This window comes from Lissotriton vulgaris, unplaced genomic scaffold (genome assembly GCF_964263255.1).
Source record: "Lissotriton vulgaris unplaced genomic scaffold, aLisVul1.2 SCAFFOLD_1006, whole genome shotgun sequence".
Lineage (NCBI taxonomy): Eukaryota > Metazoa > Chordata > Amphibia > Caudata > Salamandridae > Lissotriton > Lissotriton vulgaris.
This window is the reverse complement of record NW_028249123.1, coordinates 176,230-191,773: the sequence shown is the minus strand read 5'-3', so window position 1 is coordinate 191,773 and position 15,544 is coordinate 176,230. Positions and strand designations below refer to the sequence as shown.

General features: G+C 43.7%; 1 protein-coding gene across 1 annotated transcript in view; it reads left to right on the top strand.

Moving 5' to 3' along the window:
• LOC147663694 (contactin-associated protein-like 2) overlaps positions 1 to 15,544 on the top strand; it is a 542,132-nt gene that overhangs the window by 507,679 nt on the left and 18,909 nt on the right. Inside the window, exon 7 of the mRNA XM_086950260.1 lies at positions 7,407 to 7,671. Coding sequence (XP_086806386.1) covers positions 7,407 to 7,671 — 265 coding nt within the window. The remainder of the gene's footprint in view (positions 1 to 7,406; positions 7,672 to 15,544) is intronic.

Genomic DNA, 15,544 nt, shown 5'->3' with positions numbered 1-15,544 from the left:
GACAGCCTGTAGATGGGTGCTGTGTATTTAAAAAGTAGGGCATTCACTTGATACGATTTACATGTCCTGGTAGTGAAATACTTTAAATATGTTTTTCACTACTGTAAGACCTATCTCTCCCATATGATAACATTGGGGCTGCCTTATTACATTGTATATGTGTAATTTCCAATTGGGAAGAGCTGGGACCCCCAAATTTGGTGTATCTGAAATCACAATTAAAATACAACTTATGGTGGCATTTGGATTTTAAATTGCAATTCAGCAAATGCCACTTTTAGAAAGTTGAAGCAAACACATGGATGCAGCGCTGAAACTTTTCATACACTCACCCCCAGTCACAGATCTGGGTTAAATCCATCATCGTTCTTTATCTCACTTTGTCACCCCAGTTCAGACCCAGCCATATGCAAATCAATCTTGACCCTGTTCCTTATGGGAACAGTCCTACCTAAACTGCCAAGTCAGGTCTTCCCTGGATTGGAAACAAGCATCCTGGGACCGGTTTTGGGTTAACACCCCTCATCAGCAAGGCTAGTTTGAATCCAGTGGCAAAGTGAGCAAGGGACCCATGTTTGTGCATGCCCTGTCAACTTTAGGCAAACAAAGCAAACACAAGGAGACGATGGACAGTGCTTTGAAACTTTTCAGACACTCACCCCCAATCACAGATCTGGGTTAAATCCATCACCGTTCTTTAGCTTACTTCGCCACCCTAGTTCAAACCCAGCCATATGCAAATCAGTCTTGACCCTGTTCCTTATGGGAACAGTCCAGCGAGAACTGTCAAGCCAGGGCCCCTGGACTGGAAACGAGCATCCTGGGATCGGTTTCGGGTTAACACCCCTCATCAACCAGGCTAGCTTGAATCCAGTGGCAAAGTCTATCTCAACCATATGAGAACATCGGGGTTGCCTTATTACATTTTATATGTGTAATTTCCAATTGGGAAGAGCTTGGACCCCCAAATTTGGTGTTCTGAAATTAGAATAAAAACACAACATATGGTTGGGTTTTAAATTACAATTCAGCAAATGCCACTAAAGTTGGCATTTTTTTACTATAACCATTTGGTGCCTTCTGCTAGTCTCTGAAAACATGTCTGGTGAGGATGACAGCCAGCTTTGTGCATTCCCTCTAGACAGTCACACACAAAGGGAACTTAGGTGCGATTGTGGGCGAATACTACTGCCTGCAAAGTGCTTCAAAGCAGAGCATCAGTTTTTATGTTATTTATTTATTTTTGGGATTTTATATAGCATGGACTTGGCCTGTAGACATCAGCATGCTTGCCAATTGGATCGAAACAGATCAATAAGCAAGTGAAAAATACAGAGAATTACACTAGGAGTAGTCAGCTTCCGGGTACCCCTCACAGGGGGGTAGAATACATACTCATAACATAACATAGCAATAAAGAGCTTGTGGTATCAGCAAAAGGGACGCATGGTGTAACATTTTATTTATTTATTTATTTTGAGTATTTGTATAGCGCAGCTGATACCTTGCAGGCTTCCTGGCACTGGAGAATACTCTACTGAGGAGAAACCAAAGTGAGTGGCAGGCGGGAAGATTTAGGGGAATAGCCAGGTCTTGATCCGTTTCCGAAAGGGAAGGAGTTGTGAGATTTGGCGTATATCGATGGGCAGACTGTTCCATAATTTGGCCGCTGCGACCCTGAAAGATCTGCCCCCGGTTCTGGCTTTGTTGAATCTGGGCACTTTTACCAGACAGGCCAAGGATGATCGCAGATCTCTGGTCGGAGTGTACCACAAGAACAGAGCTTGCAGAGGTCTGGGCCCGAGTCCGTGCAGAGCCTTAAAGACAATGCAGAGGGATTTGAAAGCCACACGCTGCTTCAAAGGTAGCCAATACAGCTCGGCTAGGGCCGCTGTGGCTGAAGATCTCCTCGTCCAGCCGAGAGCTAGCTTGGCAGCGGCTGACTGAATTCTTTGAAGCCGGTCTAGCAGCGTGGCTGGAGACTCAAGGAGCAGTGCGTTGCAATAGTCGAGGCGACTGAGAATAGTGCACCTGACTATCAACGCCCGAGCTTGTGCAGGGAGGAGTGGCATAATTTTATGCAGGGAACGCAGAAGTGCTGAGCAGGTCCCCACTGTTTTAGCGACCTGGGTTTCCATACTCAGCTTGTTATTGAGCATGGCTCCCAGGTTGCGAACCCAGGTAACTGGCTGGGGTTTGTCCCTTGTCTCTGGAGGCCAGAAATCACTCGGGAACTGGCGAGATATGTTGTTACCAGCGCAAAACAGAACCTCTGTTTTGGAGGAGTTAAATTGTAGGGAGTTCCTGTGCAACCACCCAGCCGTCTCTCTTAAGCAGTCGTGGAAGGAAGTTAAGGGGGTGGAGTCTTCTCCCTCCCATTAGAGAATGAGCTGGGTGTCGTCAGCATAGTTGATCGTTTTTATCCTGAACGACTTAATTAACGTGATCAAAGGTTTGATATACACGTTAAAAAGGATGGGACTGATGGAGGAGCCCTGGGGGACTCCCTGGGGTACAGGTGCGAATGCGGATTGGAATGGGGGGAGGGATACAGCCTGTCTCCTATCCCGCAGATAGGAATGAAACCATAGCAAAGCCGTGCCATCCACACCTGCCTCACCGAGTCTCTCCAACAGCGTCCTGTGGTTGACCGTATCGAATGCGGCAGACAAGTCCAGCAGTATCAGTGCTACTGTCTGGCCCCTGTCTGCACGCATGCGAAGATCTTCCATGGCTGTCAAGACAGCTGTTTCGGTACCGTGGGCTGGACGGAAACCGAATTGGAGGTCATCCAGGAAGTTGTTCTGCTCCAGGTGAGTGGAGAGACAAGAGCTGACCCATTGTTCGGCGACTTTCGCTGGAAATGGCAGGAGGGAGATGGGTCGGTAGTTTGATAGACAATCAGGGCTCAAGGAGGGCTTTTTCAGGAGCGGTGTGACGAGCGCCTGTTTCCAAGGAGTTGGAACATATCCACAGTGCAAAGACTGGTTGCATATTTGGTGCAAAGTGCCGAAGTGTTCTGTTGCGAAGCTTTTCCAAATTTTTGGAGGCAGGGGGTCAAGCGGGGAAACCGAGGTAATTCCGAGCGCCAGTCTTTCGAACTCGGATTCAGAAATAGGAGGGAATTCCCGTAACCTAGCCGTAGGGATGGAGCCTAAGGGCGTCAAGTCCTGGATGCTGGTGCTAGCTCCCTGGCTGTTGGAACATCCCAGCGAGGGGGGGGTCTTCAAATTGTGAATGATGGTGTTGATTTTATTAATGAAGAATGCTGCAAGATTGTCACAGAGGGCTTGAGTAGGAGGCTGCGTCATTGTGGCACAGTCTGGGTGGGTTAGGTTTTTGAGTATTTGAAAGATACTTTTCGAACTATTGGTGGCATTGGCGATGGTAGTGCAGAAGTAATTAGCCTTACTTTGGACAATGGCAGTTTTATATGCCCGGAGGTTGTCTTTCCAGAGAGATTTGTTGGTATCCGAATAGCCTTGCCTCCATTTTCTCTCTGATTGTCTGCAGGCTAATTTGAGGGCTCTCAATGAGTCATCAAACCAGGGGGCTGGTACTCTTCTCTTAGGTTTGCACTTTTTCTGGGGGACAAGGTGTTCCGAGGTGTTAGAAATCCTTGTGCAGAGGGCCATATAGTTGTCCTCCACCGAATGGACGGTGGAAAAACTGTTTACCACCTTGAACACGAGGCCGGCCAGTTTTAGTTTGCCCAGCGCTTTCCAATCTCTGTACAGAGAATCGGGGGCGGTGCTGAGTGGCGGTCTTGTGGCTCTGCTGCCAGCTATGTGAAATTTAATAAGTGCATGGTCGGTCCAGCACATTGGCAATATGTCGCTCAGGAATACTAGCTGGGGGGAGGAGAAAATCAAATCAAGCTGGTGCCCTGCAGAGTGTGTAGGTTTATTGACCAGTTGGGAGAGTCCCATACCTTCACAGGAAAGTATAAGATTATTTAGGGCAGAGTCCAGGCTGCCATTTGGCCAGAGATTGAAATCGCCCAGAATGATCAGTTTGTTATGGGTGGTAGCCATATTGGTGAGGGTGGTGAGAAGCGATTGTTGCTGCATGGAGTTGAAGGCTCCCGGAGGGCGGTAGCATATCAAGGCCGTGAAGGTTATTCCAGAGTGACAATTTATTGAGAGGCCGAGTATTTCCGTACCGGCAACTGGGTCCATATCAAGGATTTTTATGGACCAGGAGGCTCTGTAGATAATGCCGACTCCACCACCCCGACCCTTGGGTCTGGGAAGATGCAAAATTTTAAAATCTTGTGGACAGGCCCAGTCCAATTCAATGTTACAGTCGGAGTGGGTCCATGTCTCGGTAAGAAAGAGTGCATCGAGGTGATGGTTATCAATGAGCTGAGAGATTTCATTGACATGTTTAGGCAGTGACCTGACGTTCAGCAGGCCACCCGACAGTAAAACTTTACAAGCGAAATCATGCAAAGGGTAGGCAGTGTCTGTGAAAGAGAAGTGGCCTTCATGAGCAAAATCTCTGAGACGGAGTAAGGACTCACGAGTCAGATGCGGGTGGGTGGTAGTGGACTGGACAAGAGCTTGGGAGTTTGCTCCAGCCGCTGCCGAGGCGCGGACGAGCGCAGACGAGCTTGCCTTATGCGCGCCTTCGGCGCGCAATCGTCGCGCCCGCTGCGCTCGTCCGCTGCGCTTCCTGCTAGGATTCATGTTTTATAGTGAGGTCGGTACGTAGGAGGGGGGGCGTGGCCACTGTGGGCGTGTCTGGCGGGTCCCTCGACCAGGAAATGGCGATCCCAGAGCGTAGGGATCGTCAATGGATCATGCCTGGTAAGGCTGTGGTGCCCACCCAAAGGGGTGTGCAGGGACATGAGGAGGTAATCCAAGTGTCATTCAAAGAGGAGAGCTTTGAGGTCTTTTTTTAAGGTGTGGTGACATGTGGTCATGCAGAGGCTTGGAGGGATGGGGCTCCAAATTCTTGTGGAACTTTCGGAGAAGGACTGGGTCATGCTTCACTCCTTCTTGGAGGTGGGGGATTCAAAGAAGAAGGGACGGAATGCTTCTTAAATCGCAGTATGCACTTAAAATATTCAATTCTCAGCTAGGTATGAGGTTGAAGAGACATGAAGTGCCTTATAAGTGATGAATGCCATTTTAAATTGTGCTCTCGTCTCTATGTGAAGACACTGAAAGGAGAGTGGGAGAGCGGTAATGTAATCACATTTCTTGTGCACTGTGACGAAGCAGGCAGCCACATGTAGAACTATTCTAAATGGTTCTAAGTAGATGTGTGGGATGTCTGATAGGAGTGCAATTCTGTAGTCGAATCTGGTGAGAACTAGCACCTTGACAACTGATTTTATGCCCTGTTCTAGGATAAGGTGCCTGATTCTCTAGAGCATCTTCAGCTAGAACCAGCCATGAATTATATTTGGCTCTCAAAGTTAATATATCTGTCAAGGGTGAATCGCATTGATATGGCATTTTGAATGATAGATGGACTGCCCTTCGGGTCCGGGAGGAGTGATATCCAGTCTTCAATTAATGGGTTAGCTTTCTTTGGAGAGATAAGTGGAATTTTTGTTTTCACTGGGTTTAGTTTGAAGTAGGTATTTGCCAATAAAGTATGAATTATTTTCTTGGTGTTGGATAACAGGGTGAAGTCATCCGGGGATTAGCCCTTCAGGTCGATTTGGTTGTTGTCAGCATACAGATTGAAGAGTATTCCACAATTCCTGAGGCTCGTGCAGAAGGGTTCCAGATGGAGGTTAGAGAGGGGTGAAGAAACAATCTAACTTTGGGGGACTCCATGCTGTAGGCTAACTGGCTTCGAGATTCTATTCCCGATCTTCACTATTTGCGAGAGGTTTGCTTAGCATGAAGTGAACCAGTTTAAGACTACACCTTCAAAACTCATTCACCACTAAAAGGTGCTTCACAAAACCTGGTGACTGACAGGGCCAAAGGAAGCAGAAAGATTGGGGAGTACAAGAAGAAAGGAATTTCCATGGGTAAGTATGGGAAGGGATTCCTAAACGATCTGCAGACTTGGAGTCTCTGTGCTGTGGCCTTGATGGAAGCGGGATTGTTGAGGGTCAAGGAGATTGTTTTTCCTGGATGTGACATGACAGCGGCCGGTAAAGCAACGTTCAATTACCTTGCATAAGAGAGGCAGGGTGAAGACTGAACAGAAGTTGTTAAGATTGCAGGAATCCGATTATAGTTTTGTTAGAAGAGGAGTAATTTGACTTATTTTTAGATGATCTGGGAACTGCTCCTATTCAAGAGAGAAATTGATCAGCCTAGACCTTTTTTGGGAGTAGCTACAAATTTGCTGATTGAACCCAGAATCACGTTGCAATGGTTGTTTGAGGGTTTAACCTTGGATAAAGTTAGTAGTAGATCTGCCTCTGAGATTACTAAATTATTTCAACAAAATATTTCTTTGAATTGGAGCTTTGTTCTCAGACAGTTGCAGCTAGGAAACAGCGAGCAAGGTGTCTCTCTTTCTGTTTCTGACTTGTGCTGTCTAAAATAATGCTCTAACTATGAGAAATATCGATTTTAATAAATTGACTTTTGAACCTGCAGACGCATTAAAACAGGCCAGTTACCCTGCACTGAGGCTGCAGAGCGCATCATGATGCATGACACACATAACGCCCCAATATTGTTATGTATTCTAATATTCTAATGGTCACTATTGTATCAAACAATCTTTGAATTTCGCATGGAAAAATGTGTTCATAAAAATCCATTATTAGTACTGATATCTATTTTAGGGATAAAGTAATATTCGTTGAAATCAACATCCTATATATTATGCAGAAGCCAGTTCATGTTGCCCTAGAGCTTTATAAAATTGAACAGTGGAAATCTAATTAAACCCTCACAAAAAAGCATTGAAAATATTGCATTGAAAATATTGAAGAAGCTATTTGATATTTGGAAACACTTTACACCCTTCTGATAACTTTAAATAACTTTGAATGCGATAATGGCAACAAACAACTATCTTTAACACTAACACACTTCAATACTGAATCAGCAAGAATTGTATCAAAATAAGAAAGTATTCATATAATGTTATTGCAGACTAATTAGTTATTCTCAATTATATATTACTGTCATATTTGTCATTTAATCAAATGATTGTTGGTTTGCTTATAAATAGTAAGTTGCTATTGGTGTGGCAAGAAGAGCGTCGCTGTGTGAGCAAATACCCAAGCACAGTAATACTGTGAATATGCGGTATTTAAAGAATATATATTTCTGAATACTCTTAAGTATTTTTCTGAATGGCTAGAAATACAATAATGAGTAAGCGCACGCTATAAATTTAATAGTAGCATTTTAGGCCTTGTTGCTCAGTGCATTACCTAGTTAGTTGTGGATGTCAACAAACTTACACATGTTCCTCTTTTTCAGGGAAACATTAGCTTCTCTTGTGAAGAATCGCATTCTGTGGCTGTCTTCTTCAACGCCACCAGCTACCTGATCGCACCTGGCCTGCCTAACGCGGTCGCGCTCACAGTCAACTTCCATTTCCGCACTTGGAACCCCAGCGGCCTCCTGCTGTTCAGCAGTTTCGCAGACGATCTTGGCACCGTCGAAATTATCCTCACTGAGGGAAAAATCAGCACACACATTAATGTCACTCAGACCAAGATAAATCAAATCGACATCTCCTCAGGTAAGCAGAGCCTGTTAACCAGTGTACGTGTGACTGCTAGTTATTTCCAACGCCATGATGACGGCAGCAGAAATGAAAATACACTGCATGGTGATAATTAAAAATAACACTTAACCAGGGCCCACAACATCTAGAGAACGAATCTAAAATTGCTAGATTATCGAGTCACAAGGCAGATGACGTATGTTACCTCAGTTTCACCGATTGCAGCAATGCCGAGTACACAATAATGTTTTAATTGTGTTGGAATAGAAGGTTTAGAAATCTATAAGTATTCACATAGTTTACATCTCTGCCGTTCGACTTCAGCTGAGTTCACAGAAGCTTAAAAAGTGCTTAGCCTGGCATAGATGGGGGCATAAGTGTTAATCCAAGTAGATCATTGTCTGAAATATGGCGGCGAGGGCGGTGCCAACAGTTGCTATGGAGACGGGTTAAACCACATGGCGCCATCTGAGGCGGTGGCTACACTGACCCCCAGAAATTACAATGATCAAATCTAATTTGCTTTTATTCCCTAATACATATTCCGTTTTATATTATATTTAGCTCGGGGAAATTACCAGGTAAAACCTTCCACCCTCTGCAGGTGGTTTAAGGGAGGCTAATTTTCATAATACCCTATTCTCCATTCCGCAGTCAGTAGCAGATGTTAAGGACGGTCAGAATATGGGAATGCAGCACAGTTGCATGGGCGTCCGCAGAAATTTTTCCAGGGGGGGGGCAAAATGTTAACGTCATCACCATCCTCCGACAGGATGTGTGCTAGGTGGGGCACACGAAACACTGGGGCGCAGAACTAGGATTGACTCAATTAAATGCCAGGAATCCAGGATATGTGACTGACCCTGCCGCGGGCCAACAAACACAACCTGTAGGGAAAACGCTAAACTTTCTGACAGGTGCTTTATCTCTGTCTGCAGGTGTGCAGACTTCTGGGTCCTCGATCCAACACCAATCAAGGCTGTCTTCAGCACAATTCGATTTTTATCAGAATACTTTAAAACAGCCTATGATTAAAGTACCAGATTAAATATACTGTATGCACAGTGTATGTTAGGGATTATTTGTAGAACACATATTTACCAATATTGGCTTCTTGGTGCTAGAATTCATTATAACTTTTATCCAAATTTAAAGCACAACGTCAAAGTTAGTAATAAATAATGCAGCAATCATACTCGCTAGTGATTTGACAGTGGCTGGTCCCTTTACTAGAAGTCCATGGGCATTGCTAAATTTTACACACATTCAATTAATTTATACAAAATAAAATGTATAGGTCCAAATGTTAGCTATTTTTTTAAAAAGAAACTTAGAGTCCCTCTACGTGTAGTCAATGTCAAACTGACATTGTGCGCAGGTTTAGGGATACAATAATGGCCAGCTCCCTTATGCGGAAGCAAGACACCGTAAATGTGTGGCACATGCAGCACCCGCAGCTGCGCCATATCACAGGTCCAGGGATGCTGAGTCTTACACAGTGGTCGAAGTGGGGGAAAAAAGTAGGGGAACAGTGGGCGGAGATTCAGAGGGCGGGAATAACCCAAGGATTGGATCTGTGGGTGGAGCCAGATGTGTGGCTAGAATGCGCAGACATCCCAATTTTTTGTATTTATTTGGCATTTCACTGCCCAGTTTAATCAACCAATGGATACACATGATTATTTAAGGTTATAATGAGTTATTGACATTAAAATATATTCACAAAGTGGGATATGCTTCTAATCACAGAATGTACCAAATACGATAAAATGTGGAAACGAATGTATGAGGTTACAACGCATGCTTTTACCACGCATGCCGTTACAACGCAGTCTTTACAACACATACCATTACAACGCATAGCGCTTTGGGGTGCTGGATAGTGAATAGTTTAATTTACTATTCCAACTCCAGTCCCCGTGGATAGTAGGGAAGGTGTTGGATAATAAATTAAATCTATTCCCTATCCTAGAGCGCTCCCCCCAGCGCAATGCGTTGTAATGGTTTGCGTTGTAATGGTTGCGTCGCAATGGTAGTGCGTTGTAAAAGTTTCGTTGTAAAGGCTGTTTACCAGTGGAAACACAAGCCATTTGTCTCCGAGCCATGGTGTTTCTGTCATCAGCACTTCACCCTTTTTCAACAACAGCAGTTCAAACATGAAAGTCAAAATATCCTAGTTTGCAAATGTTTTCTCTAAAATTATAGCTCTGCCATATTTGCCTCATAATGCAAGATCTGCTGCATGATCTGACCATTTAAACTAATAAATTGTTTGTAGCTCAAACATATCAAAAGTTCCTATAAAATGTGACTTGTGTTGCTGCGGAGTGGATGGGCTATTGTAAAGGTTGACTGGTCACCTTTCTCACTGCTGCATTTGTATGTTACACTGGTACTAATAAGGCAAAATCTTTCCAGAGACTGTTAGCATGTGTACACACGACAAATAATAAAATATCTGAAAATATACTGCATTACGCTGCAGTCTTTTTTTAATGCATAATTTAGTCAACACTACGGCATAATGTTGTCATCCTTTGCTGCATAATCAATTCCAGTGGCCCCACAGCAGGCAGCACATGTTAAAAGTGCTTGTGAATGAAGCTGGGAGACTGTGAAGTTTGTAAACTTAGTTTGGTTGTGTGCAAATCCTGCATTGCCAATCCCTGGTGAATTGCAGCTCCTGGAGGTACCTTTGGGTGAGGCAGACTGGCCTCAAGGGCAGGGCCAGCCATAGCACTGGTGGTGTCCTGTGCACTTTACATCACACACATTACACAGAGACAATCAATATGTGTGTAAATTACTGTATAGAAAATGTTACATAAGACTAAGGACTACAAGGTGTAGGAGTCACATGACAACCATACTAGTAGCCCGTATAGTTTTATAGTGATTGGTCTGGAGAAATACAATACCCGGAATTTAAAACGTAATACCATGGTTGGGGGTTCTCATTAATAATCAGAATTGATTTCTGTCCAAAAGAACACTTTTTGGGACATTAGGATAATCAAAGACTGGGGAGGGGGGGAACATAACACTCAAATTTATACCTTGCAGTTTGTATGCAGCTCTTAGATGACAGTTAATATCTCACTGTTCTAAGTTAGGATTTTAACGTATAAACTGCAAGTAACAAAAGGTTCTCTGACAAAAGCAGTAGCCCACTGACCTATTTACATTATGTGCACTTTGTGATCAGCATGGCGCATGTTCTTTGCAGCCGGTACATTAACCCTCTGAGCTACCTTTCCATGAGTCAAAACTTCCACTAGACAAAATTCTGATCTCTCTCTAGGAAGATTATTAATCACCAGAGTTATCATGACATTTTTATTGTTGCCGAAAATTGCTGGAATCCAGGAAGGCGGCAGCAAGCGTTTTTAAAACCATAATATACTTGCAAACATGATGCCTTCACCTAAAGTCAGCACCCGGTGCTGTCACACTGGTTGCACCGCCCTAGAGCTGGCCCTTCTCAAGGGACCTGTGACCTCAGTGACTGTTGTTCTAGGGTTTGCTGCTTCATAGGCCTGCCCGTAAGACTGGAGGTGACCTTCAGTATGGATAGTGGTGGACAAGCCTTTAAGGTTAACCTACACTTGTCATGCTAGGGTCCACCTGCTGGTGCGAAGACACCAGGGGCCTTATTTATGAAGGCCTTGCGCCACCGGTGCGTCACTTTTTCCCATTTTAAAAGTGACGCACCGGCGGCGCAAGGCCTTCATAAATAAGGCCCCAGGACTTCTCAGGTGTTGCGAAGCCTTCTAAGGTCTAGCATGTGATTGTGCTCTCGCAGGAGAGTGGTCTGGTTGGCTGGATATTAAGGCTGAACCTGGTTACCAGTTCCAAATTCAGCAGCTCTGACCATAGTGCCACATTCTCTCCAACACTGAACACCGTACTACCCCACTGAGAAAAATTCCCACTGTTTTCAACTACAACCCAATTGTTGCCCGCTATAAACACCTGGATGCTCAATTTAAATTACGCACTAGACAAGAGCAATATGCGGCCTACAAAAAAAAAAAGGAACAACATCCTGGAAGAAGCATACACTTATAGGGAATGCAAAATTTAGCAAACCATGGGAAATGTAAGCAGGAACAACATGGTTACCTTAATGTTTTTACACTCACTATTCAGAAATCAGTAAGTGCTTTTGCCTGAAAAGTTAGGGACACGACTACAGGGCCCTGAATGGACCCATTTCAATGGCCATTGCTTATATCCTTACAAAACGTAAGCAGTATGGTAAAAATACCACACCCCTTGACGCAGAGCTGCAGCACACATTTTGTTTTCCAATTCACACATTTTGGTACCTCCAGGATTGGTGCACTAGTTCCAAGTCCAGGTAAAACAAAGACAAGAAAATTAAAATAGCCCTTCACTGGCAAACTCTGTAAAAGTGGAGCTAATGTGTTTCAGTGTGAATAAAATCAGTTTGGCCAGTTTGCTACCACTCTGTCTTACTTTATTTATCAATTTTTCATATTTTTAGCCTTTTATTCCCAATGCTGCACTTTGGAATTAAAATGTCAGAAAAATACTAAATTTCCAGCAAAAGCGTCTTTCTTTTTTGGATCCATTTCACAGGGAAGCAAATAAAAGAAAGGAGAGGAAAGAGAGTGAGAACCCCGTCTTGAAGTCACGGTTTTCATGGGCATCCGCAAGGGGCATGGGGGGGCAAGTAGGGTCACTCCAGGGGGGATAAGGAGGGTCACTCCAGGGGGGGCAAGCTCTCCTCCTTGCCACCCCCCCGGTGGACGCCCATGCACGGTTGTGAAACACAGCAGGAGACACGTCACCAGGGGTGTGGCACATTTTCACACTGAGAGCCTCTCACAAATAAGCTTCGTTCCCACCTCCACAGTGATCTGCACTTCTGTCAGATTACGCTGTTAGTAAGGGGGGGGATGTTTTGCAGTTTTATATAGCACAAACTCGATCTGAATGCATTGGAGCGCTTTACAGCAGCACCAGTTACGTTATACAAGGACACATTCATTTTTTTGGTAGGCACGTTGATATTAAGTGATTTGCCCTGATTCTCAGGATGTTGCGCCGACGCCAGACTCAAACCCGGTTCACCAGCTCCAAAGTCAGCAGCTCTGGCCGTTATGTCACATCCTGTGAGGTTTTCTGGCCGTTATGCCACATCCTGTGAGGTGCCTCTCCGTATATAGCCAAACAAATGTTGGCCATAACGCTGATACGGTGGAAGGGGGCACCTGTGAGCCCAGTGTGGTCCTGTTGAATGCAGAGATGGCTTTTAGGCTGTGGACACTCCTTCATTTCAAGATCCAATCACGTGTAGGGTAAGGGACTGCAAGGCTCAGCCTGCGGAAGATGACTTCAGAGAAAGTCTGCAAGAATTTGGTAACATATTTTATCATCACTGCTCAAAAGTGGCGTGCAAATACGTTATTGCTTCACACTTCTCTAGGGTACAAAACAAATACTTTGTCTCTTTTTCTTAAAAGCCTTAATGTGTTCTTTTAAAAAAAAATATCTTTATGAAGTTTTTCTTTACACAAACACCACCCCCCACCCCTGCCCCCACCCCTACACATTTTAACCATACAAAATTGAGGATCATTTAAAGTCATACATAATATAGCGCAATTAACTCAAAAATGGCTCAGTTCATATTTGGCAAGCATTTTTTCCTTGTTACCATCTATCCATCCGAAGTGTGATTGTTCATCCATTGCAGCAATGGATCCCATATCATCATGCCTCTTTTGCGTTTATTACGCCCTTTCCTTTTATAAATGGCCACCTCTAGGCTAAAAGTTGCTAACAAACGGGTCCTCCATTGCTGGAATGCCGGTGGATTCGAGTCCATCCAGGCGGAGGCTATGCATAACCTAAAAACGTCCATGGCCACAAAAATCAGTCCTTGCATATAGTTTGGGTGGTTACCATCCTCTGTACCCAGCAGTATTTCCTCCATTGAAAAGTTGACTCCTGTTCCAAAAATTTCTGATAAAAAGTCAGAAATTTCCACTATTAAGCTTGTCAATACATTACAAGAGGCAAATATATGCACACTATCAGCCTCAAACAGTGAGCATTGTGGACATGTTGTACCCTTTCCGGTACCCCATTTTGCTATCTTATTCGGGGTGTAATACAGTGAAAATAAAGTTTTGTAATATTAGGCTTGTAATTTTACTGACATAAAGCAAGTCTGGGACAATTCAAAGGAACGCAGAGGGGTTTGGGTCAATACAACCAGTGTAGCCTGCCACATAGCTATCTGTTTCTCCATATCATCAGGACTTAAAGAATTAAAACATTTGTAGATTTCCCCAATAGTTAAGATAGATTTCTTGCGTATATTGGCTATAATTTGAATTGCTTGAAATTTTACCATACCCCCCCTTTCTTTGTCAGAAAATCTCTAACCTGTAAAAATTAAAAAAAGTCCCTATGGCTAAGGTCGAATTCATAACGTAATTCCTTAAAGGTCTTCAATCAGTTTGTTGTGTAAAAGCAGTCCAGCTGTAGAATCGCTGCCTGTATCCAACGGTCCATACACCTGTCCCCAAATATCTCTGGAAGGTCATCATTATTAGATACAGGCGTATAATGCAAATATCATCTAAGTCCCAGTAGTTTACGAGCATTACCCCAAACCTTATATATGCCATAGATAGTCTTGAATTTCACCTTCTTAAAGTAGCTGTCATTAATGTGTCGCCAGAGACAGCCTTCTGCGCCCCTTCCCAGTTTTTGTGGGGTAAGCATTTTATTGCTATTAGGTCCTGGAGATATAAGTGCTGAACAGTATCTTAATACCGTAGCCCAATAATACAATTTGAAATTAGGCATTGGCAGTCCGCCTCGATCCTTCAGAAGTGTAATAAATCTTAAAGTGCTTCGTGGCCTCTTATATCCCCAAATTAACCTGGAAAACATGGATTCTATAGATCTAAACAGTTTTGGAGGATATTCCAGGAAGATAGTCCTAAAAAAATATAAAAATCTGGGACGATATAGCATTTTGATCACATTACATCTCCGACCGTTAAATGTAGGGTATTTAGATGGACCAGTTCTTTTTTTGTTCGTTGGATCAAAGGTTCCACATTATTACTAACTATGCTATCCACCTTTGCCGATATACTGACCCCTAGATAAGTAGCTTTGTCTGTGACTCTAACATCCCTCATCTTGATCCGGTCATTAAGAATGATCTGCGTTTTACTTTGATTTAATTTGTAGCCAGAGACTGCTCCGAAGATCAGATTCCCCTCTTCTATCACGTCAATTGTGGAAATAGGATTGCTAGTGACTAAAGCTATATCATCTGCGTAGGCTAGTGTTTTGGTCTCATATTCTCGTACCCAAATTGATTGAATTAGTATGTTTTTATTTAGCCTACAGATGAACGGGTCGATATAACGTGCGAATAGGAGAGGAGAGCAAGGACTCTCCTGACTTGTCCCCCTTGTAATGGTTATTGTATCTGAAAATACCCAATTTATTGATACACTGGCTACAGGATCCACATATAGCATTTGTATTGCTTTAATAAATCTCTGATTGATCTCACAATATAGCATTGCAGCCCAAAGGTATTCCCAGGCGACCCTTTCGAAAGCTTCTTCAGCGTCGAGTAATATAAGTGCCATAGGGTCTCCTATCACCTCTGTAAAATCAAAAAGAGAAATTCTTCTTTGGACGTAATCAATTGTAGATCTCCTGTGGATGAACCTGTGCTGATGTCCTGATACGATCTTATGAATAATCGGTGCCAATCGGCTTGCTAATAATTTGGAGTAAATTTTGGAAACTCCGTTTATCAATGTAATGGGACAATAAGACCCGGGTTATAGAGGATCTTTGTTTTTTTTTTAACTCCAATTCTGGCAGA